This window comes from Geotrypetes seraphini, chromosome 4 (assembly GCF_902459505.1).
Source record: "Geotrypetes seraphini chromosome 4, aGeoSer1.1, whole genome shotgun sequence".
NCBI classification, from domain to species: Eukaryota; Metazoa; Chordata; class Amphibia; order Gymnophiona; family Dermophiidae; genus Geotrypetes; species Geotrypetes seraphini.
In genome coordinates, this window is record NC_047087.1 from 274,699,872 (window position 1) to 274,726,283 (window position 26,412).

The 26,412-nt window shown below is 42.4% G+C and overlaps 1 protein-coding gene across 11 annotated transcripts in view; it reads right to left on the minus strand.

Annotated features, from left to right (window-relative positions):
* PTPRE (protein tyrosine phosphatase receptor type E) overlaps positions 1–26,412 on the minus strand; it is a 318,077-nt gene that overhangs the window by 3,697 nt on the left and 287,968 nt on the right. For all 11 annotated transcript variants that reach the window (XM_033941674.1, XM_033941670.1, XM_033941667.1 and 8 more), the window contains 3 exons: positions 25,412–25,537; positions 22,893–23,044; positions 5,065–5,200 (listed from right to left, as the gene is read on the minus strand). In XM_033941674.1, the coding sequence (XP_033797565.1) occupies positions 5,065–5,200; positions 22,893–23,044; positions 25,412–25,537 (414 nt within the window). The remainder of the gene's footprint in view (positions 1–5,064; positions 5,201–22,892; positions 23,045–25,411; positions 25,538–26,412) is intronic.

The following is a 26,412-nucleotide window of genomic DNA, read 5'->3' on the forward strand; positions in this document are numbered from 1 at the left end:
GTATTTCCAGTCTGTCTCTGACAATAGTTTCTGATTAACTTTAGTTATCTGTGCACCTGGACCCATTGTCCTAAGCACCCTCTTAATCAGACATTAACACATTTTAGCTAATCATGATTCAATCAGGGCTACTTAAAACATATCAATCAGGGCTACTTAAAACAGTCTCCCTGCCCTCAGGGTCTATCTGCATTCACATGCCAGAGTCAGATTGATATAATTTCCCATAGGTCTTCGCTGACATTAGTAATGCCAACTAAGAATGTTAGCAATAGCTATGCTGACAACAGGCAGGTATGTACTGTTTCATTCTTTCTCTAATGCTGCCTACTGCCTCCTTGGTGCTGTTCCTCTGCTGTGGCCCACCCAAGCAGAAACAGGGAATTGCATCAAAGGGGCAGATCGTGGCAAAGGAACAGTGCCGAGGAGGCTACAGGAAGAGCTAGAGAATCACTGGAGACCTCCTTGCATTTTTATAGGTGAGGGGTGCTTCAGAATCGGTTGGGGAGTACAGAAGGACATTCCAGCCCATGGGGCACCCAGAGCTGTGGGGCCCAGTGCAGCTGCCTTGTTTGCTCCCCCGTAACACTTGCTCTGTAAAGGGCATTGCAGTAATCCAGTTGGCTGATGACTAAGGAATTAACAAGGATGATAATAGTCATGGGATCTATTAGTTTTTGGATGGAACATAATACAAGTATATATTTGTACTCATTTGCAGTGAATAAATCCTAATAAATAAAAGGGGTGTACATGGGGGTGGAAGATGGGCAGGGTTCTCACTTAAAGAATACTGTCAGGTTACATGAGTTATCTACTATACTCAGGTTCTTATACTGGCTTAAATCCAGATTCAGATATGCCCTCGAGTCAGAGTTGACTCTTGGTGACCACACACTGAGGGACCTTGTAGTTTCTTGGCATCCTACAGGGGCAGGTTTTTATTGCCTTCTTTCATGTATGCCATTACTAATTCCAAAACAGCAGTCATGATCTCCCATAGCAGTTGTGGCAGTCATTTTCACACTGCAGTCAGTGGGGGGTAGGACCAAATCAGGATGCGCCTTCCCCAAAGAGGCCATTAGACCACCAGGGCCTTTAAAAAGTAGGCTTGGGGGAGAGGTGTGCACAGTTGGTGGGTAGCCCAAGGACGGAATGTTGAGGAGAGGCTGGTTCAAAGAGATGGGTTGTGAAGGTGGTGGGGCCAAAGTTTCGACTTTGGCCAAAACTAAGTGGCAGATTTTGTCTGTGGATTCACTTTCAGCTGGAACCAAAACCACTGGTTTCATTTAATCTCTAGGGCTGAAATCTACATGTATATTTATTTTCCAATTTACTAACAGACTACATGTGTATGGGAAGATTTTCCACATTGGGTTTTACACCAGCTCAAAGGCATACACATGTTTTTTAAAAGTGCTTGTTTTGTCTTTGGCTTTGCCAGAGAGATTAAGGGAGTCACTTTGGTAGTTTCTTATATCTGCAAGCCCAAAAGCTAAATCAATCAATGGCAGCTCTTACACATGTAGGCTAGTAAAATGTGGTAGTTACACACGGATTTTACATATGAAATTGCTAAGAATGCAACACAGAAGCTGCCTTATCCATGCCCTTTATTTTCTTCATTATCTACAGTGTCTTCCTGTCTATGTCCAAAAATGAACTTCTTTTTAATCTTCTAAGACCATGCTTAGAATCCATTTCAATAGGAATCTAAACATGGTCTTAGAAGATTACAAAGAAGTTCATTTTTGGACATAGACAGGATACCTTAAAAAGAAAGTCTTGCATAGGTTGGCTCTTTTGGAAACATATGAAACCAGAACATTCATTTTCCACCTATACCTCTAGCTAGAGTAAATGCACTTGGGGTGGAGGCCCTAGTGAGGATTTTGATAAGTAATTCAATTTAAAAATCCAAATGTCACATATCTTGGAGGAAGAGGCAAAATTCCAGTCCTGGGCAGGATCAAAAGCAGAGCCAACAACAGAAAATATAGTAAAATATTGCTTCCAGTGTGCTCTGAATATCTTTATTCAGACCCTGCTGATTAGCATTTAAATTTTCAAAAGATTGAATAATGCTGACCATCCCCTTTATAACAGTATATATTTACCAAACTCCAATACTGAGATTCCAGAGGTCAAAACCACCAGGGGGTTAACTAGTTTCTATGTCTGTACTGAAACAATCAAACACAACACAAGCCCCTCGAAAAACCAAACAATATAATCTCACTACACTTTCGACCTGGTTTACAGCACAGCACAACTACTCATGAAAGATAAGCAGAGTCCACAAAGAGAAGTACTAAACATTCCACAGGCATAGAGTTCCAGAACAAGGCAGAAAAACCCAAAATCCGCACATCAGCAACGCTTCTTCTGTGAAAATTATTAAGAGGAGGAAAAAGCCTCAGATCCCCCGTCCACCCCCCGGCATCGGGTAAAATGCATTTTATTCGTTTTCATACCACTTGTCTCATGGACTATGTAGTTTATCTCATTATTTGTCCCTGTCAGATGATTTATGTGGGTCAAACAACACGCCCCTTTAAAACACGTATGACAGAACATAAAAGTTGTCTCCACACTGGCAAACTGCAGGCACCAATCGTTGCTCATTGTCTGGAGTTTAATCATGTTTTTGAAGACCTGCGGTGTTGTGCAATAGATTATATTCCTACAAACCATCATAATCGCCAGCGTCTGCTTTTACAAAGAGAACTTTTTTGGATTTGTGCTTTGGAAACTGAGGAACCTAAAGGGTTAAACTCTAGAATTGAATGGCATCATGCATTGTGATTGACAACAGTGGTAGTGTGGTGTGTGTGGGGGGATGGGTTAGGACACTTGGGAGAGGTTTCAACATGTAGGATTTTATCTAATCCTGTTCTATCTCTGTCCCATGTGACTACAACCAATGGGATTTAAATAGGCGGGGCATAATCCACTCTCTGTGTTTGGGGAATACCATGTTTGATCGAGGAGTTGATTTGAGAATACGTTAAAAAGTCCATTTCACTGAGAGGTTTGAGCAGCTATCCTTCAAACGTTAACTATTTGATCATGTATAACTTTGTGTTTTGCAGGATTGACTGTGACTTCACATCCTGAGGCAGCTTATAATTAGCAAAATGCTGGCCACCATCGATGTGCGGTGTCTTTCTGTTTACTCAATAGAATTTGGCTTTTCAAATCATTTTCAGATCATAGGTGTCCTGATACAAGGCAGAGTATATTCCACTTTCATTGCACAAGGCTTTTCTCTATTGAAATATTATTGAGGAGGTTTTTTATGCTAGTGACTTTATTACACCCTGTAAAACTCCACCTGTCTTCAACCTGAGTTTCTCGGTTTGGTGGAGGGGGTACCTGAGGCTTTTTCCTCCTCTTAATAATTTTCACAGAAGAAGCGTTGCTGATGTGTGAATTGTGGGGTTTTCTGCCTTGTTCTGGAACTCTATGCCTGTGGAATGTTTAGTACTTCTCTTTGTGGACTCTGCTGATCTTTCATGAGTAGTTGTGCTGTGCTGTAAACCAGGTCGAAAGTGTAGTGAGATTGTACAGAAACAATATCATTAATGCCCAAAACTCATTAAATAAAAATATTTTATGTATCTGACCATATCCTTTTTATCTACGTGTAGAGAAACTTACCTCCACAGCTTCACGTCAACAGAAAGTTAAACATACAACAGTAGGGGTGGGTGCAATTAAGTCACTATTGAGATAAGTTTGTTTGAAGTGATTTTTCTATACTTGTTTAAGATTTAAAACTTAAGCATTTATTGAGATGACCTCATTTGAAGTGATTTTTGCATTATGCTAAATGATTGAATCAATGATGAATGAGGTGTTGCAAGACATAAGTAGCTGTCTAGCTTACCATCTGAGGATCCATTTCACCAACAGAACTTATTATTTATAGAATAAACTAAATGAAATTTACAAAAAGACATACTTGAACAGCTGCAAGACAAGTTTCAGCTACAGCAGTAAGGCAGATGGGTGCTTCAGCCTCTGCCTGTTGAAGTGACCAAGGTCCAGCTGACAGTCTTTGCCCCATCAGAGTGAGCATACCAAGGCTGTTCTTTGAAACTCAACTTGCTGGGCTTAAGATGGAAGGTCTCGTTAGAAGCCCTTCCCTGTCCTCTGCCTGCTGCTTAGTCACTTCGGTGGAAGGAGATGGAGAGCAGTGGAACATTAGGCTATATCCTCCTCCTGTACTGTTTGAGTCCTGACTGGCAGTTTGAACCACATGGCAATATGATACCCTGCATGGTTCAAAATGTGACTAAGGCCCTGGGAAACAGGAGGAAAATATGGCTTAAGGAATCTCCGCTCTCTTCCTGTTGCTTGATAAATGTAAAGGAATAGAGAGTGAGGATGATAAGGAGAGACTGAGGATTAGCTCACTGGTGATATGAACAGTGTGGGGTTAATGAGGATGAGAAGGCGCTGTAGGATGAGAGGGGGACTGGCTGACAGTGAAGGACTGAAAGCAGAGAGGGGTTGGTCTTGGGTTTAGGGGTGGTAAGGAGAGGCTTGGGATGAAGGGAGTTTGCTGTAGGGTGTGGGTATCTAAAAGAGAATAGGCTGGAGGGGGGAGGTGAGAGGAGACAGAAGAAGCACCATGAAACACATTGCAGTTAAATTTTTTTTTTCTTTTTTTGCCGATTTGAATCAAAAATATAAGCATTACTTTTGAGCCTTTCACTTAATTGATTTACCACCCCGTTGCGGAACCTGAGCTCCCTTCAGTTATTCCGCAAACAACTGAAAACCTGGCTTTTCAGCAAATTGTAGCTCTATCCTTCCCCCCTTTCTCTCCCCCCTTCTACACATTAGTTCATGTAATCCTTTTTCTTCTTCTCTACCCACTATTTTAAGTTCTTGTAAACCGTGTCGAGCTCCATTCTCATGGAGATGATGCGGTATATAAACTTAAGGTTTAGATTAGATTAGATTAGAAGTATATTTCTCTCTCTTTAGGACAACACTGAGCAAAAGATGCTGACTTTATAACATATTTTACACTTATTATGCACTACTAAATCATACCAGTGTTTGCACCATATGTGGCCTTTGCATTCGTAAACTCTTCACAGTTTGAAATACATCCAGAAGTCCCTCAGCTTTTACTCGTTCCAAAATATTACTGAGTGCTATGAACGTTCCTGTTCTTCCAGCTCCAGCACTGCAAAGCAAACATATTTCTAATGATTAGAAAATATATGTATACCCTATACATGTGGTTTTTTAGTCATCTTTTGTATAGAAGACAAATTTTATTAGTCATGACTAAATTAGGTTTGATACAATCAGTGGATTGAGGGCCACTAGTGGTGCTACCAATGAGTAATCTGACTGATAGAAGTTAGGAGCACCTAAACACATTTTATGCTGGTCAATATCTCACCATCATCATAACACACCATCAGTCAGAATTCTCGTTGGTAGCACCACAGTTTATACTGTAGAGCAAGCTTGTGCATCAATAGGACCCCTGAGGAAGACTTAAAACACTGAAACACGGACTGTGTTGGGTCTGTAATATCTCTCCACTCTAATGCCATTTGCAGCTATGTTCATGAGCAATTGAAATTTTTATATATATTTTGTGTTGATGTTTTTACATTTGGACATTTCTCAATAAAATATTTTTAACCCTTTGTTTGGCATTGTTGCTCAGAAGCAACATGTAATGTAATGTAATGTAATGTAATGTAATTTATTTCTTATATACCGCTACATCCGTTAGGTTCTAAGCGGTTTACAGAAAATATACATTAAGATTAGAAATAAGAAAGGTACTTGGAAAATTCCCTTACTGTCCCGAAGGCTCACAATCTAACTAAAGTACCTGAAGGGTAATAGTGAAGTGAAAAGTAGAGTTAGAGGAAAAATAAAAATAAAATAAACATTTTAAAAAGACAGCATTGATCTAAATACTTTGGAAGGTAGAAGAGAGGAGAGAAAGGAATAGAAGCATGTCTTCTATGACTCTTATGGGAGATCTGCATCTCCAAATGCCTGTTACCTGGCACTGTTGCTCTCGTTCCATATCAAGTTACGATTCACTATCTGCCAATTAAAGGGTTAACCAACGATTCCTGTGATATCCAGAGATTATTGTTCCTCTTTGCTTTGTTTTGGATTCACCAGTGGTTTTTAGAACATAGGCCCCGATTCACTAAAGTCAGCGATCGTCACTAAACCTGTTTTCACAGGTTTAGCCACAATCGCTGCTAACCGATCCAATTCACAAAACGGCACACTGCGTGTTTTCCCCATCAATTGCCCATTTCCCGATTCGGCCATGCAAATTTGTAAAACCCATGCAAAATTGCCAAGCAATTGATTTGCTAATATTTGCTTGGCTATTCTGCAACGGGTTTTATGATCTGAGTGGTGTAGACCTGTCGGTAACTGTTTTACCAACAGGTCTGCCAGGTTTTGTTTTATTTTTATTTTTTTTTTAATGGCACAGATATTTTGCATGTATTACACAAGCATAAAAAAAGAATAAAAACCCAACAAAAAAACCAACCGCTTACAACAGCCTTCCCATAACAACCCCTGACAATCGTGCCCCCTGACTCTAAATCAAACGGCAGGAGGGAGGCTCATTCCCTCCTGCCACGAAGGTGTGCACTCTCCCCCCACAAATAAGACGGCAAGAGGGATGCCCAATTCCACCTGCCACCAGACATCTCCCTCCTTGATGTTGGGAGCCTACCATCAAGGACGTCCCCCTCCTTGATGTTGGGAGCAGGAGTGGTGCTCAGTCCCTCCTGCTCCTCCAGCCTCCTCTAGCGCAATGCGGGCCTTAGGCCTCGCCCCGGTGCATCATGTGATGCACAGGGAGGGGCCTAATGCCCTGACTGGCTCAGCGCCTTGGCTCCTCCTTTGGGGGATAAGCCTAAGGAAGTCCCTGATTGGTCTCATGTGTCAAGATCGTATAGTTAAAGATATGTTTCTAATCATATTTCAGGAATTTCAAACTTGGGCTCATTTAAGGAGTAATTTTCCTGGCATTTCCCTGGGTAAAACATTGTTTTAAGTGTAAAAATAGCCTTTCATAAAATGCATTAATTTATGTGCTTAAGTTTATCTGACCTAATTGGAGATATTGAGAGAGAGGTTACCATTGACTTGCATTCTTTGTAAATTATAAAAATGCACATAAAATAAGCAGGGAAATTTGTGTGTGTGTAAAAAAGAGCAAGTGGAAATGTAAGCCAATACTTTCTGTGGGGTAATACTGCTGTGTGCATAGGTCACAAGAATTAGCAGATCGCCATAATTTATGCTGGAGCCCTAGGATAGAGGAAATACTCTCACTTTGCAATGCAGATATACACTAAAAACTGGTAGATGTTTTTGCAAAACTTAAAATTAACACCACAAACAAAATTACTTTACTGGACAGCTGACAGCTTTGTTTGGATATTTAATGAGATGTAAGACTGTAAGAGTCCATGGTACAAATTTCTCTTTTGTATGACAATTTTGGCTAAAGAAACCCAACCATGCTAGTTATATAATTCCATTTGTATTACGATTAGATCTTTTATTTTAAATTCTTTTTTTTTGGCCTTTTTATACCTTGTTTTTCTAGTTATTCCTTCTCTGTTCTAATTTATCTTTCTTGTGCTCAGAATGGAGCTGCCACACTGTTCATATTCCAGTTTTCCTGAAAAAGAACAATAGGTCCTGCCCCCAAGTTCAGCATTCATACTTTATCTGGCAGTTTTCCACCATACCAGTCACTTGTCTCTGGAGATTCCCAGAACTTTGTTTTTCAAAAGCTTGCATTGTGTGTGTGGTTTTCCTATTAAAAAACCTCCAAATTAAGAATGTCACAACAACATTCTCAAATACTTTGTAAATTACTGCATACTTTTCTCAAAGCTTTGAAGACCAAAATAGTTTTATCATAACAGCCTTAATATTTTTGTTTATACACATCACAGAATATTTTCATAGTACAGACTTATTTGCCCCTTCTTTTCTTTTTCATTGAGCAATAGCATATGAATATAGTCTAAAGCTGCCCGATTTAGGGAAAATTTTTTCAATTCGATTTGGCCTATTGAATCAATTTTTCGATTCGATTTCAATGACACAGCTTTTTAATTTAAAGTTAAATCAATTGTTATTGTAAAATTAAACAAGCCAGATTAATACAGATTGTTCCTGCACTGTCAATGCTAACGGAAAACCATGTTCTTTTCATACATACAGAACACAAATGTACTCTCGCTCAGAATGGAAAAAGTAATTAGAAACTAAATATAGAAATATATAGAAATAAGTTAAACTAAGCAGCCAAGAAGCCTGACTCTGCATACAATGCAACACCACAGAAACAGTAACATATGTCCCCTAATACTGTGCAAAATATAAATTAACACATAGAAATAAAACAAAAATGGAAAATAAGAAAATACCATTTAATTGGACTAATCCATTTTTAAATTAGCTTTCAGAGGCCAAAACTTCATTCTTCAGGTCAGTATAGTATACTGCTGACCTGGTTAGTAAAAAAATATATTAAAATTAGTCTAATAAAAAGATTACTGTATTTCTATTTTCAATTTAAAAAACATTTATCAATACAGCTACAATAAAGCAACAAAATATATTTTTTTTCGACTTTAATCATTCTCTTCACTCTTTTCTTTCCATCCAGCATCTATCCTCTCTCTCCCTTCCATGCATATGCCCTCTTTCTCTGCCCCTTCCATCCCTGTGTCCCCATCCCTCCCTCTGTGGCCCTGCCTCTCCTTCTGTCCAGTTTTTCTTCCCCCTGTTCCCTTTCTCCTCCTACATCCTCATCCCAGGCATTTCTATTTTTTCTCCCCATTTGTGGATTTAGCATCTTTCCCACTCTTCTCATTTCTCTTTCTCTCTTCCAGCTCCCCTGTCTCAGCATCTCTCTCTCTCTTTTCCTCCCTCCTTGACTTCAGCCTCTCCCACTCTTCCCTACTGCCTTATCTCATTTCTTTCTTGTCTCCAGGCCATCTCCTTCCCTGTCTGCCCTGTCGCAGTAAACTGCTCTGCAATTGTTTTTAAACCTTTGCAGCACCTGGCTATGTTACAGCTTTGAGCAGGGTTGCCTAGGCAACATTGTTGAGCAACGTGGTTCAGCTGAACTGACGCCCTGAAGGAGGTACAAAGCAGAATGAAAACATGACGTTCCACGTGATGCACGTCCGAATCAATGAGGGATCAGCTGAATTTAAAAACAGTAATAAGAACATAAAAATTGCCGCTGCTGGGTCAGACCAATGGTCCATCCTGCCCAGCAATCCACTCACGCGGCGGCCCCAAGGTCAAGACCTGTGCTCCAAATGAGTCAAGTCTCACCAGTTTAGCATGAACTTGTCCAACTTTGTCTTGAAACCCTGGAGGGTGTTTTCCCCTATAACAGACTCTGGAAGAGCATTCTAGTTTTCTACCACTCTCTGGGTGAAGAAGAATTGCCTTACGTTTGTACGGAATCTATCCCCTTTCAAATTTAGAGAGTGTCCTCTCGTTCTCCCTACCTTGGAGAGGGTGAACAGTCTGTCTTTCTCTACTAAGTCTACTGCAAACCGCGGCCATGTTCTATGATGACAAGCAGCTCCTGCAAATGGTAAGCGTTTTATTATAATCATTTTTGTGCCTGCTGTTTGAAAAAAATTCTTATAATCACTAAACACAAAGATTGCTGGACTACAGGTTGATGATGTGGTTTTAACCTTTAGTTGTTTTTGAATTAGTTTTAGTTCCCCTCGACCCTGAAGAAAGTTTCTATTGAAATATGCATGTCGGGAGAGGTGGTTATTGAAAGAGAATAACACAATGAAGAAATTTTCTAAAAGCTAAGTGAAAATTATTTACATAATGAATGAATAAAGGAATAAACAAATGAGAAGAAATGGAAGAAAAATTTGTAAATACAAAAATAATTTTTATAAATATTTAATAAAAGTGGACTGATGGAGATTAAAACAACCAGAAGTAGAATGTGCCTCGTTGTATTCTGAAGGTCCATACAAAATAACAGTATTAGATTGGGATATATCCCACAGGTTTGAGTCAGTGGGTTCAGCATTGCAATTTCTTACTAGTACTTGAACTGTGTACCTTTGATTTGCCGTACTAGACAATAGTGGCTTAAATATTGTAGTGCCCTATAATAAGGCATCTTTCTCCGGAGACAGGCAGGGGATATGAAGCCCCACTTGATGGTGAAGTCTCTGACTGAGCCTAATGACGTCGGTACTCTCCCCTAGCTATAGTAGGCTTTTGAGCTTACTGATCAAGTGCAGGATTGCCCTATTACTCGAGCCCCTCCCCTCTGCCTGTCAGTTTTTTTCTGACCCATTCCTGTACAGTCACGGTTCTTCCCTTTCTCAGAGAAAAATATTAATAGGAAAAAGAAAAAGTAGTTTTTAGTCAGGAAAGCCTTGGCTTTCTAGCCCTTAGGGCAGTAATTAAAAAAAAAAAAGTGTGAAATTCCAACCTGCTTCTCACAGTCCTTCAGTGACAGGGAAACTGATTTCTTCAGCTGCCAGTTTTTTAATTGTGACAATTAATCGCAAGTATTTTTGGCTATAACAACAATTGCTAAAAAAAAGAGACAGAACAAAAACCTAACAAGCAGTTCTTCAGAACAGATGCTGGTCTGTTGCCCTTACAGACTTGCCAGCCCCACTTTCTAACATAGCGGCCGCAGGACCACGGAGACTTTGGAAGTTAAGATGTCTATGCCTCCGATGTTGCTACAAACTGGCAAGAAAAAAGTGTCGGCGAAGAAACAGCTGATTTTTATGGCTCCCTCCCCTCAGGGCCCTGCTTCGGTCTGGCGGGGAAGGGCAGCGTACATCCACCAAGGCTGACAAAAAAGTTTCAGCACCAGCGCAGCAGAAGATTTTGTTGGCTTCCTCCCCTCAGGGCTCTGATTCGGTCCGGCGGGGGAGGGAAGTGCCATTCCACCTCAACTGGCTGCACCCCAGCACTGGCAGTAATCAATAATATGAGGCAGCTTCCGGATCTCCCAGGAGAGCCAAGGTAAGTGTTGGGACCGTGGGTGCTTTCAGCGGCTAATAGGATAGCCGCACTGGGACGGTGGTTCCCGCGCAGGGACTTTGCAGGTCACACCATTGAGAAGATTTTATTGGGCCGCATTCTTCTTCACTTGTTCCCTCCTCTCAGGGCTCTATTTTGACTCTGCAAGGAGAGGGAAACCTATCGCTGCCGTCACAGCAAGTTAAAAAAAAAAAGGGAAATCTATATATTATTAATACTTATAATATGATAATTATTAACTAAGTACCCAGAAGCTCCTGCCGCTGAATTGCTTTTTTATTTTCATTTCGGTAGCAGTATATTAGACACCAAGTTCTAATTCATGAATGGCTCTCTCTCTCTCTTTCTTATCTCATTGGGGGAGATGCCACTGAAGAAGTGGTGGGTTCTAAATGTGGATGGAAATTTTTAAAAAACAAAAAATTATTATTTACAAGTCTTGACAGAGAGCTCGTGGTGGGCTATGTCTCCAGTTTTAGAACTGCTGCTCTCCCCCTTGGATATGGAGGAATCTGACAGCAAACCGGTATCCTGTAGTATGGGGGGACTGGCAGATACTGGCACCTGGACATTCTTTTCCCTCCCCTCAAGGACCTGTTTCGGCCTGCCAGGGGAGGTGAATTATCCACAATGACCTTGACTCAGCAAAGGCAGTCTTGGTTTTGTGGTCCTCCTCCAAATCAAGTAGGTATTGCCTCGATCTAAATCCTTGTCACGACCCTCATCAATGTGACTACCTCCCCCTACTCAGGACTGACAGTAGGTATTGCAGGGGAAGTTGAAATCAGCTCTTCAGCTCCTACCACCCTACCTTCCATGGTTTCGGTGGCATAGGAGGTGCTGTACCATAGTTCAGGAAAAGCCAGGTCACAGCACAGAACACACATAACCTGATTTATTTACTAGTACTCTTCAGAGTCCAGATCCTGCACTTCCTTAGTGCTTTTTATCTTGCCATTTTCGAAACAGCATTAGCTTGCAGTATTCTGAGAACATAAGTTTCACCAGACTTCTGCCATTTTATATCAGCACGTACTTATAAGCTTTGCAGGAACTGCTGAGCTAACCTCAAACCAGCTGGTTCCGAGTTCATATTTAGGAGCATTGGCACTGCCCCATCTCCATGATGATTAGCTGGTAAACTACTTTAGTAACAGAGCCAGTTCCAAACAATTTTTCTACACTGTCTATCTTATCTCATATTCTAAAAACATCCAGTGCTAAAAAAAAAAGAGAAAAATTTGCCTGCGGAACCTTCAGGACACTCCGCTATTTCCCTTAGAAGACCATTCCTCTCTTTTTTTTCAGCAGAACAGCCATTTCTTACATTCCAATCTTTGCAGTCTGTTAAACATACTGACAAGTCCTCTCAGTTTACATGGGTACATTTATTCCATCCAGGTGCATGTTCACTTGACTTCATTCTCATATGCCTTCAGCATCTCTCAGATATTGGTCTCTAATCACACTCTGTCCTTTTATGAACAGTCGTACCACCTTCGGTCTCCAATAAGAGATCCTCCTCCAGTGTGGGCTCTACCGTTAGGGGTAGATCTCTTAGTTCAATTCCTGTCTAAACCATTGGAATCTGCTTCCATTATGTTCTTTTCTGGGACATTAGTTTTGTTTCACTGCTTTTGATTTCACTTGAGGATGTAGTGAACTTTAAGCATGCCGTACTTATTCTACTTATTTCATACATTTTTTCCTACTAGAGTGTTCTTTTCCGAACTCATCCCAGATTCTTTCCTATACTTGGTACGGATTTTCATCTATACCAATCTATTACTTTATCATCGTTGTTTCTTCCTTTGCATTCCTCTCCAGCAGACCAAGGTCTCCATGCTGTCCACTGCAGAGGAGCATTATGTTTTTACATCTAGGCAACTACTCAGTTCGCCAACCAAATCAGATCTTCATTTCCTCTACATTAGCTACTGAGGAACACAAGCAAACAAAAAACAATAAAATGCAATATGATAGAACAGAGAAAGAACTCTCTCTCCTCTACCATGCTACCCCAGAGCACACCTGATCCTCCTGTGTCAATTGTGGATCATAGAGAGCGACCTACAGCTTCTGCATGGCGAATTTTCATCTTAATTCCTATTCAGGATGTTTCTGAAGCTGCATTTTGTTCCGCAGTGGATCCATTTTTGCTGCGCAACAGCTCATATTCAACCCCCTGACAGGGCATCAACTACGAGCTACAGCGGCTCCAATAGTCAACTTGAAATCCGCCCCAATCTAGGGTATTTCCAAACCAGCAACCTAGTCTTCTGTGCATACTTTTACAATGCAGTGCTGCTTGGATCACACTTTAGCTTTGGACTATCAGTTTTATGTAATCTCTTTGAATTATAGACTGTTTTCCACCTCCCATATGCTTTTTCAGCTTGGGACTCATCATCAAGTGGGGCTGCATATCCCCTGCCTGTCTCCGGAGAAAGCAAAAAGTTGCTTACCTGTAACAGGTGTTCTCCGCAGACAGCAGGGGAATGCAGCCACACTTGCCTGCTCTCCATCCCCTCGTCTCCTCTTCTATTGCTAGGAACAAAACTGACAGGCAGAGGGAAGGGGCTCGAGTAGTATGGCAATCCTGCACATACTCAGTAAGCTCAAAAGCTTACTATAGCTAGGGGAGAGTACCAACGTCATTAGGCTCAGACTTCACTGTCAAGTGTGGCTGCATTCCACTGCTGTCTATGGAGAACACCTGTTATAGGTAGGCAACTTTGCTTTCTTTCCTCCTCCCCCTCAACATTCAACACCCTCTATCCATGCCCTCCCAAGGTTTGATAACTCCTCCTATTCCCTTCCCCTCCCCTCCTTCTCTTTGTCATCCCCCCAAAACACACACACACCTTTGGCAATACAGCCTTCACAAGATGCTGCTCTTGTAGGTGTTTAGCCTTTCTCTCTGCTGGGTCCACCCTACTTCCTGTTTCCGCAAAAGCAGGACCCGGCAGAAAAGAAGGCCCGATGCCGGCAAGAGCAGCATGTTGTGAAAGCTGCCGCTGCAGAGAAGTTCGCAGACAATAATGACAATGGCCTACACTGAATCGGTGAGCCAGATTTTTTCCCAGATCAAATCAATTCAACCAATTCGGTCAATTGATTCGAATCAGAATCAGGCAGCTCTAGTAAAGACTGTTTCATGACTGTCTCTGTACTGGTTAAATCCAGTAGAACTGTTCCATTTTCTCAATGACCTGAAGAAAACTCTAGCTCTCAAAAACACAGATGTATCCAGATAAGCCTTTAAGAAGATATTATCTACATTCTACAACATATATGTTGACTCTTATTCAGTTGGCCTAACTAGCACTTTTAATGTTATAATCAGCTGAGGAAGATTCCGTAATGCTTATGGAGATACTCCTGCACAAACACTGACAGTAGATATCTTTCAAAGATTTCAAATGTTTATTTTCAGACTTGATATACCACCATTTCTGTCATGCAGAACAAAGAGGTTTCAAAACACATATTGCCACAGCAACCTTTCAAGGAGACAGAGAAAGTGAAAATCTCACATTTTAGATTTTGTATTCTGCACTAAAACTTGTTGGACTAGATTATTTGTGACATTTCAAATATTAAAAATACTATATGCTTAACAATCCTAGGAATTCTAGTTTTATGCAATTTTTCTTATAACTAGCTATTTTGAATAACATCTTATCTAATTTTTTGTTATTTTCTATGCTTCAATTTTTGCAGTGTTTCATTTTTTTTTCCTGTTATCTGATTTTATAGCAGGAAGCACCTGATCGTTTATTTTCTACTGTCTTTTTGGTACGAATCTACTCTCACTAATGTGATATAGGGAATTCATACTCCATTTGTTTGGGGGATAATTGATATAATTGTTTTATAAACTCAGTGCAGTCAGTAGGGAGTCAACTGGTGCAGAATTATAGACATAGTAACTTACAGTAATAAATGACAGCAGATAAAGACCTGAACAGTCTATCCAGTCTGCCCTGTAATTACATGCATTTCAGTTTCATGATTAAATGAAAATGTCTTAGACCTTAGAAGTCCACCCGATACTGTCCTTAGGTTCCAACTACTGAAGTTGAAGAACATAAGAATAGCCTTACTGGGTCAGACCATTGGTCCATCAAGCCCAGTAGCCCGTTCTCACAATTGCCAATCCAGGTCACTAGTACCTGGCCAAAACCCAAGGTGTAGCAATATTCCATGCTACCAATACAGGGCAAGCAGTGGCTTCCCCCATGTCTTTCTCAATAACAGACTGTGGACTTTTCCTCCAGAAACTTGTCCAGTCCAACCTATCTCATTTGTGGGATTCAGACCATGAAAGTCTGCCCATTCATATTCTAGTTAGAGATCCTCTGTGTTCATCTCACACTTTGAATTCCAACACCATTTTTCTCTCCACCACCTTCCTCGAGAGGGCATTCCAGGCATCTACTACTCTCTCTGTGAAAAATAATTTCCTAACATTACTCTTAAGTCTACAATTCCTCGACTTCAATTTATGTCCTCTACTTTTACCAATTTCCCTTCTCTAAAAAATATTTTGTTCTATATTAATACCTTTCAAATATTTAAATATCTGTATCATATCACCCCATCCTTCCTCTCCTCCAGAGTATGCATGTTGAGATCTATATCTCTTCTCATACTTCTTTTGGTGCAAACCCCCTACCATTTTCATCACTTTCCTCTGGACAGCGTCAAGTCTTCTTATATCTTTGGCCAGATATGGCTCCAGTCCAAAATTGAACACAATATTCCAAAAAGGGCCTCAACACCTTTCTTCTGCTGGTTACAGCTCTCTATACAGCTTAGTGTCCTTCTGGCTACAGCCACCGCCTTAACACACTATTTCATCGCCTTCAGATCCTCAGATACAATCACCTCAAAGTCCTTCTTCTCATTCGTGCATATCAGTCTCTTGCCTCCTAGCAAATACATCTCCCTTAGATTTCTACTCCCCAAACGCATCACTCTACACTTCCTTATTAAAGGGAAAGCCTAAACCACTGTCAGCAAGAAGAAAAAAAACATTCTCAAGGAAACCCCAATCTTTGAGAGCCAGAGGAACAGTTTCCTGCAAGAAAGAGCCTGGAGATTGGAAAAATGGCTCACTGATGTAACAGCAATCAGAAAGACGTCTTGAGAGTCAAGTCCAAGAGAGAAGCAACCTGAAGGGGCTCAAAGGGAGCCTGGGTGAGACTAGACAGCACCAGTTTCAGGCCCCATGAAGGGAACAGCTGAGGAATCGGTGGTCTGATGCAAAGAGCCCCTTTTCAGAAATCTGGCAATGTCAGGGAGAGATGTCAAAAAGGAACCCAGGCTCTAAAACAAGAGAACCCTGCCACTTGGACCCGAAGGGATTCCACAGTGAGGCCTTTATCAAGACCAGCCTAGAGAAACCAGCCTAGAGTACCGCTGAAATCGGAGTGGAATACAGCTCTGCCAATTCCTGAGTGCACCAATGCTAAAAAGACTTCCACGCTTGAGCGTAAGCAGATACAGTAGTCGACTTCTTAGACTTGAGAAGTGTGTCAATGACCACATCAGAATCACTGTTATGTTCTAAGGCTCCACGCTCAAGAGCCATGCCGTAAGAGCAAAGTGACCCAGGTCCTCAATGCAGACTGGACCCTTCTTAAGTAGGTCTGGATGAGTGGTCCACTGAAAGCCATGACCCTTGCGAAGATGCATCAGATCTGCGAACCATGGTCTGCAAGGCTAGACTGGAGCCATCAGAATGACAAGGCCTGGATGGTCTGCGAGCCGTCGAATAACTTGGTCTATCATGAGCCAGGGAGGAAAGACATATGGGGGGTGGGGATCTCCTGAGGTCACAGCTGCACCAGAGAATTGAGACCCACGCTCTTGTGATGTTCATGCAACTGAAAAATCAATCTACTTTCTAGTTCTGTGCCGTGGCCAAGAGGTTGAAGCAGGGCTGCCACAAGGGTTTGGAACACCACCTCATGTACAGAAAGAACATTATCAATAACTTTCACTTCTGTAGGCCACTGATGATCCAGCTTTCCTACAAACATTATTTCAGTTTTATCTACATTTAATTTCAAACCTTGTTCTCCCATTCATTCCTCAATTTTACACACATATTCACTCAGTGATTTTTCCAAATTGTTATCCTCCGCCTACTGGGAAGAAAAAAAATAATATTGTCTGCATATATTCGATAGTGTTGTGATCAGGCAAAGTGGTCATTACTAGTAATCTCTCCATCCCCAGGTACTTCTGTTAAAACAAAAGATGACCACCAACAACACACTTCATTCATACTATCTGTTAAAAAATTTCTAAAACATGCGACCAGGTCCATCCAGGCACGTCATGGTCTCCACCGGAGTCCTCTTTCTCCTCCAAGTCCTCCCTGTCCCTCACTGGCCCTCTGGGTCTTCTGGCAGCTTCCGGTACTATTTACAGGTCTCTCCACCGGTCCCTCGCCAGTCACCTTTCCCCAATATTCTCATGGTCTATCAGGCTGCTTCCGGTACCATTTACCGGTTTCTCCGCCTGGGCCTCAAACTCTTCCTGCTTCTTGTGGGTCCATCACTGGTCCCTATGCTCCCCTGTCTCTTGGGTTCCCATGGGTCCTGGATACTTCTCTAGTCCCACTGCCAGTCATCAAGCCTGAGCCCCCCAGGACTCTAAGCTCTATCAGGCCCTCTGGCTACTCCTTCTTCCAGGTTCTCTCTCTGAGGGCTCTTCCTGAGGATTCCTTCCAGTTCCTCAGCCACTCTCTGTAAGGACTCTTCTGGTCACTTGCACAATTTCACCAGGCCCCCTGCTGAAGGGCCGGATTAAAGAATAGGCCCAGTAGGCACCATCCTAGGGCCCGAAATGGTCAGGGGGGCCCACCGGTGCAGTGCTTTAGGACCTCACCCTTGCTAGATTCACCGGGGGCAGCAGCAGCTTCATCATCATCATCGTCCCAGGTCCCACCCCCACCCTGCCTACCCAACCTTCCTATCTCACGAAGCAGCCTGCTTAGAGTGCTGTGGTGCTGTTTAGAGTCTCGCGATGGGAGGGAGGGAGAGATAGGAGGGTCAGGGGAAGGGGAGAGAAGCAGTCTGCCCCAGATGCTCGGCCTGGCATCATGAACTTCTTTGGCTAGCAACAGCATTTACAATTCGCTGATGTTGCCGGCTTCAGGCCTTCCTCTCTGCTAGGTCCTGCCTAGTTCCTGTTTCCATGAAGGCAGGACCCAACAGAGAAGAAGGCCCGAAGCCAGCAACAGCAGTGAATTGTGAATGCTGCTGCTGCCTAAAGAAGTTCATGATTCCAGGCCTTGGGTGACAGAAGGAGGAAAGGGAGCAGAGGGGGAGAGAAGATGAGGGAAGGAATGAAAGGAGATTCCAGAGCTTGGAGGGAAAGAGGAGGGAAAGAGGAAAGTATGCCAGACCAAGGGGAAAGGAAGGAGGAGATGTCAGAGCATGGAGGGTGAGGGAGACATAGAAGTAAAGGAAAGGAGAGAGATGCCAGAGAATCAGGGAAGGGAAGATACCAGACCATGGGGTGGGAAGGAAAGAAAGAAGAGAGAGATGCCAGAGCATAGGGGACGGGGTGGTGAAAAGAGAGAACAATGGAGAGGTGGCAGAGCTGAAATCAATCATGTACAAAGGAGAGAAGGGGCACAGGATAGACAGTTTATGGATGGAGCATAGAAAGAGGGCAGATGCCATATGGAACGGGGAGAGGGCAGACTGGATGGAAGGGGCAGAGAGAGAGAGAGAGGGCAGACAATGGATGGAAGGGGCTGATGCTGCATGAAAGACAGAGAGAGGACAGATGCTAGCTAGAATGAAGAGAGTGAAGACAAGATGATTAAAGCAAAAATGACAAAAGGTAGAAAAATATTTTTTTGTTGCTTTAGAATAAAATAGTATTGTAGTTGAATTGATAAAACTTTTATAAGCAGAAAATAAGGTAATATTTTTATTGGTCTAATTTTAATACATTTTTTACTAACTTTTAGAGACCAAAACCCCGTTTCTCAGGTCAAGACAGTATAATGTAACAGCAGTATACTATATTGACCTGAAGGAGTTGAAGAAGCAGGAAGAACCAGGGCTGCCTGGGCCACCGAGGAGCTTTGAGAATCATGGTGGCGTGCACAGACTTGCGTGTGACTAGAGTCTTCAGAATCAGAGGAAAGGGCGGGAACGCATAGAGAAACAGGCCCGCCCAGTCCAGGAGGGACGCATCCACCTCGAGACGGTGTGGGGAATAGATCCTGGAGCAGTATCGAGGCAACTTGTGGTTTAGGGGGGAAGCAAACAGATCTATCTGTTGGGTCCCCCACCAATCAAACACCTGAAGCAGAATCCGCAAACTGAGAGACCATTCATGAGGTTGCAGCAGGTGACTGAGCCCGTTGGCCAGGCAGTTCTGCTCACCCTGAATGTAGATCGCTCTGAGAAAGATGTTGTGGCAGATCGCCCATTCCCAAATCTTGAGAGCTTCCCGGCAAAGAGACAGGGACCCTGTACCCCCCTGTTTGTTGACATAATACATGGCCACCTGGTTGTTCGTCCGGACGAGGACCATATGGCCACGAAGCAGATGAAGAAAGGCTTTAAGTGCGTTGTAAATGGCTCCCCGCTGGATCAAGGCCCCTGAATCTGGAGGCCGTCAAGGTGAGCTCCCACGCGTAGGCGGACGAGTCGGTCGTCAAGACCTTGTGCGCTGGAGGAGTGTGAAACATAAAACCTCTGGAAAGATTGGAACAGCGCATCCACCAGCAGAGAGATCGCTTCAAGGAAGGAGTCACCGCGATCCTGGCGGAGACCGGATCACGATCCTGATGCCACTGCAAGGCCAAGGTCCATTGCGTAACGCGAAAGTTAAGTCTGGCAAAAGGAGTCACATGCAGGAGATCTGCGTCTGCAGGATGATCTTCAGCATGTCCTCGAACATCGGCAGAGAGACCATTGGATCAGGTCGAGGAGGTGCAGCAGTGCGCTCCAACGAGGGCGACCTTGATGAAGAGTATTCCCGTTGAGTGGAGGCATGCTTTGGAGGAGGTCTGGACGAGGCATGGGCTGTCGCACCCCCTTGAGAACCCGGGGTAGGCTTCTTCGCGAAGGAACCTGAGGGAGGAAGAGGAGACTTACCCGGAGCCACAGGTTTCGTCGAGGCAGACGAGGACTTGACAGACGAGGGCGACTTCAACGAAGTCGAGGCCTTTGAGGCCGAGGCCTCCACCGGGGCCAAGGTTGAGGTCGAGGCTGAGGTCGGTCCCGCCCCCAGACCCATGCCAAACAGTTCGAGGATCCTGGCCCTTCTCCTCTGAAGTGCCCGCGGTTGAAGAGTAGCACAACGCGGACAGAAGTCCAAACGATGGTTGGCCCCCAGGCACTCAATGCACCAACTGTGGGGGTTAGTGATAGAGATCACCCGACCACACTGAGTGCACTTTTTGAAACCAGAGACCGGCCGGGACACAGGCCCAAGTGATGCCGCAGCCGCATGAGGCTCACCGGCCTAGTTGGACCCGGAGCCCCGGGTCAACGACAGAAGTCGGAAGAAAAACTGTTTTAAGATTTGAATTTTTTTTTTTTTTGAAACGCGCTGCACAGCAACTCACCCGAAAATAAAAAAACGAAGTAAGCCGTGGTGCAAGAGGCACTCCGATCTCGCAGAGCAGAGGAACTGGGCTGCTGGCTCTGCAGAAAACAAAGAACTGAGACCACGAGGAGGAGACGCGCCCCCTAGCTTGAGCGGGAAGGCATCTGCACATGCGCGGTACTCTCACAAGCTTGAAGATCTTCAAGCAAGTTTGCTTGCGAGAGCGTCCGATCAGGGCTCTGTAGATGACGTCACCCACATGTGGAGAATATGCTGCCTGCTTGTCCTGGAATAAACTGTGGACTGGTATGCTAATCTTTGTTTTGAATTAAAAAAAAAGAAATAGAAGTGAATAAGAAAAGAGATAAATGGGGGCGGGGTATGGGCAGGGCAGGGCAAGGCCAGGGGGGTCCCAATATACTTGTGTGCTTAGGGGCCCTCAAAGAATTAATCCTACCCTGCCCAGTCGTCAAGCTTGAGCCCCTCTTGGACTCCAAGCTCTACCAGGCAGGCTTACCAAGGGTTAGGCCGAAGCCAGCATTCCTCCCCTTGAGGGTTGCCTGACTCCCAAAGGAGCTTCTGCTTTTCTCAGCTCTTAGCTTGGGAACTGTCCTTTTCAGCACCTTACTTCACTTAGGGTGAAGTAACTTTTGCAGGATCTTTATGCAAATAAGCTCCATATACTCCACTGCTCAGGCTCCCTCTGCTGGCTTGTGACAGGAACTTCACTCTGTCACAAGTGTTTAGCACTTACCAACGGTTCATAGACAACGGCGCAAAAGACAAAGGCACGCGCTGACAACTGAGCGCAAGACAGAGGCGCGCGCCGAAGAAAATTACAGTTTTTAGGGGCTCCGACGGGGGGTTTTGTTGAGGAACCCCCCCACTTTACTTAATAGACATCGCGCCGGCGTTATGGGGGGTTTGGGGGCTTGTAACCCTCCACATTTTACTGTAAACTTAACTTTTTCCCTAAAAACTGGGAAGAAGTGAACTTTTCATTAAAATGTGGGGGGTTACAACCCCCCAAACCCCCCACAACGCCCCCACAACGCGGCACGATGTCTATTAAGTAAAGTGGGGGGGTTCCCCCCATGCCCCCCCGTCGGAGCCCTAAAAACTGTAATTTTGAACGGCGCACACCTCCGCGCTGCGCTCAATTGTCTGGGCGCGCCTTTGTTCCGGCGCGCTTTTGACCTGACACCCTTACCAACTAAACCCTGGTGTAAATCCTTGTGCCTAATTTAGGCATGGCTCCCCCTTATTCTATAACAGTGTGCATAAATTGCAGGAATACCCTCAATTTGCTTATGACCCTCCCTCCCCATAGCCACACCCCCTTTTTGGAGCTGTGCATAAAATTTATGCATGGATCCCAATGCCTAAAAATATACAAGTAAATTTTAATTTATGCCAATTAGTGCTGGTAATTGATTAGCACCCAATATCAGTGATAATTGGCTCACTATTCAATTAAATTGTGCATGGTAATTGGGCACATGCCCAAATTTCCATATACAACTTTTAGCACCATTTATAGAATTAGGCTGTAAATTTCTAGTGTATGCACAATGGCCTTAATGTGTCCCTTAATAAAGTTGTAAAAGAAATACATTCTTTTCTCATTGGTGCTGATAACAAGCTTAATTGGCCCAATAATTGGCTTAAATTAATTGCTAGTTAGGCGCATAATTCCTCTAATTCTAGAAACTTGCATGCCCAACTTGTTTGGTGCCCCTAGTTGGGATTCTACAAAACTTGCATGCAAAATCCACAGTGCACAACTTCAAAGGGAGCATGGACTTTGGAGAGACATGGGTGGGTTGGGGTGTGCTTAGCAGTTATGCACATGGGTTATAGAATACTTACAGTTATGCTAGTGTAAGTGTTTGCGCCTAAAGTTAGTCATGTAACTGCAGACTTAGGCTAGTGTTCTTTAACAACTGTATGCACCAGTGGTTCTCAAACCTGTCCTGAGAAACTAGCAGGCAGTCGGGTTTTCAGGATATCCTTAATGAATATGTATGAAAGAGATATGCATACAGATAATGAAAGTTACAGGTATGCATATCTGTCTCATGATATTCACTAGGGATATCCTCAAAACCTGACTGGCTGGTGATCCCCCAGGACAGGTATGTGCAATTGCCCCGGCGCCTACCTTTAGGTGGTCTATTGAGAATTACCCTCAGTGTGAAAGTGCTTTTCATATTAATAATTATTACCTGCAATGTACAATGATAGGATGGTTTCCTGTCTGTTGCTGCTGTTTTTGAACTGCTGCAATAAGGTCGATCATTCCTTTTCCTTCTGCAGGAATTCCAATTTCAGGCCAGCCATGAAAATGAAACTGGCGAACAAGTCGAGCTTCTTTCTCCTAGGAACATATTGCATCCAGAGGTCAATTGAAAACAAAAACAGCTATTTGTGTTTTTTAAAAATTCTTACACAAATTTTTAGTCACAGTAGATAGCAATAAAGGAAGATGTCGAATTTATTTTTTTTAACCAAAATTAATGACATTGAATGACAAATTAACCTGAATATTTCTGAGGAAGCTTAAAGACAATAGGAAGTTCTCACAGAACAAAACAAAGTATATAGGTAACCAAAGAAAATATTAGTGCTGGATTAAAAGTATGGTACATTACATTCCAATGACTACACGGAGTCATGGAATTTTGAATTTAAGAGATAGACCAGCAGCAAACTGGCAAGGAGCAACTTTCATTGAATTAATCAGATAATCACAGTACATGCTAACAGTGTGCCCTGCTTCAAGCTGAAAATGGGCACCTTAATTTTCAGAACATAAGTATAATCCTTTTCTGTTGTTTATATTAATATATATTTGTCTAAAGTATTTTTAAAATGCAAAAGTAAGTTAGTTCAAAACTGCTATTGTATTTTATTATTATATTTATTTTAGAAAACCTATTCACATTATCGATGTGCATGAACTGGCATATAGATGTGCATATTAGATACATGTCTAAATCTTGATTTTAAAAAGCTGGGATATACACATCCAAAATATGAATTGGAGGGAGAAGGGAAAGGGAATGGGACTTGTGTATCACTTTTTTTTGTGGCTGCACATTACATTATATTTCAGTGGTGGTGGAGTTTTTTGCCAGTGATAGTACATAAGGCAGCTTGGACTTTAAACAGTATTGAAGTTGTTTACTGCTGCATTGAAATTTTTGAGGCTTTTTCTCCACTGGTTTGTGAAATGGTTATCGGGGGAGTGTAACCCATCTCTGGTGAGTAATATTTTGTAGTTAAATTTTGGGCCTTAAACATCTCTGTCATATTACCCCTCTCCTGTCTTTCCTCTAAAATATATATATATATATTGAGATCTTTAAATCTGTCCCCCATATGCTTTATGATGAAGATCACCGATCATTTTAGTAGCCTTCCTTTGAACCAACTCCATCCTGTTTATACACAATATTCTAAAAGTGGGCATGGTCTGGGTGTGTTTTGGGTGGAACTAGAGCAGGGCACAAAGATACACACATGCATTCCCCATTTCAGGAGGGAAATGAATGTTTATATCCACCAACATCAATGCCAGGGGATGGAAATGTTCCCAGCGATGTCTAGGTTATAGAATGTTGCTCATTTTGTGAGAAATTAGGGTTGGAACAAAGCCTCTCGTTCCTCTTCTGAGTGTGAAACTGGCAAAGGATATAGGATGCTGTGAGTTTTTAAAATATAGCTGACGTACTGTTTATGGGTAAACATACATTTTTATGCACAGATCTGAAAAGACAATGTGGCCATGGAAGGGGCATGGGCAGGTCAGGCGTGATCCTAGCATCTGTGCAGTGTGTTGTAGAATATGGCAGATCCATGCCTAATTTGGGTGCAATGATTAACACCAGGTTTCAGTTGGTGCGAATCCTGGGGCTAAGCACTATTTTTATAAATGGCGGTCAACTCAAGAGTATAAACCAAAAACAAAGTTGGGAAGGGACACAATCAACTTCTGGGACAATCAATTTATTTGAATGTTGTAAATCAATGATACATATATAAACATATACATAAAACAAAGCAGGCATAACAAGAAATCTTTTCAATCCTTTTTCATACTGCACCCCAACACAGTCCATGTTTCGGCTAAGATAGCCTTCTTCAGGGGTGTATGAATGTAGCCTATCAAACAGAACATCAAACAAAATATCTATAAACATATATACAAACATATATAAACCCAATATAAAAACTGAATTAGGAAAATATAGAGAAGTGTGAGAGATCATTTACAATAAAATGAGGGGAATGCACATTTATAGTAATATAATAGGAACATATAAATTCACAATGAATGTAATAGAGAACAAATATATCATAAAATATTTGAAAAGTCATGTGTATTGTTGGGGGTCCAGTATGAAAAAGGATTGAAAAGATTTCTTGTTATGCCTGCTTTGTTTTATGTATATGTTAATATGTATCATTGATTTACAACATTCAAATAAACTGATTGTCCCACAAGTTGATTGATTGTGTCACTTTCCAACTTCTTTTTTGGTTTATATTTTCACACGTGGTGGTGTGGTTTTTCCTTTGTATTGTAGGCCAACTCAAGAGTGCCATTTATAGAACAGTGCTTAGCGCTCATTTTATTTGGCACCCAAATTTAGGCCCCATTTACTAACTTAACCCTAAATGTTTACAGTTCAACAAATTATGTCCCTTTAAATGAAAATATAACATCATGAAACAAAAATACCTGATTACATGTGACTACGAAGTCTCTTATGCTGATGGCATCTAGAAGGTTGTCATTCTTGATCTCTATGTTTATCTCTCCATATGTTATGGTGCCTTCTGATGGCCAGTACTGACAGCATTTCTCCTAAAAAGAAAGAAAAAAAAAAATGACAGCAAATATTTCTTTTGATTGATTCTTTCTCTAAGACTTTAAGCCCTCTGGGGTCAGGGACATACCCGTTGTATTAGAATGTAACTTGCTTTGAGCTACCACTGAAAGGTATGAGCTAAACCCAATTTCAAATGTAAATATAAATACACAGAATTCAGAGTATAAGATAGTGAAAATATGCTGCTTACAGGGCTGGTGATAGAAATGCAAGGGTCAAAAGTGGAAAGTAAGGAGAGGGCTCCAAAGCTTGTCTTTAGGCCAGGGGTGTCAAGGTCCCTCCTCGAGGGCCGCAATCCAGTCGGGTTTTCAGGATTTCCCCAATGAATATGCATGAGATCTATTAGCATACAATGAAAGCAGTGCATGCAAATAGATCTCATGCATATTCATTGGGGAAATCCTAAAAACCCAACTGGATTGCGGCCCTCGAGGAGGGACTTTGACACCCCTGCTTTAGGCTATGCTTTCTTCAGCTTCGGGCAGGCTCATGCCCTCTGGCATGAGGGCCCAGGGTAGTTGACCTGGTTGCCACCTTTAACACTGGCCAATCCAGTTAACAAGTGCCTGGCAAGAACCAGATGAATATCTATTTCTTGTTGTTCATCCAAGGGATAAGTGCTAGCTTTCTAAAGTCTATGTGGTTAATTGTGCTTTGTGAATTTTGCCAAAATGAATTGCCACTCTGTACAACTCTCGCTCTATTTCTAGCTATTCTTGCAGGTGCTGTTCTTCATCTACTCTAGGGGTGCAATTCTCAAAGAGCCCACATGTAAAGTATATGCATTAGTTTTCAAAAGAAACTGCTCAGTTTCTCTCTGAAAATCAGTACAAAATACATGCACTAAAAT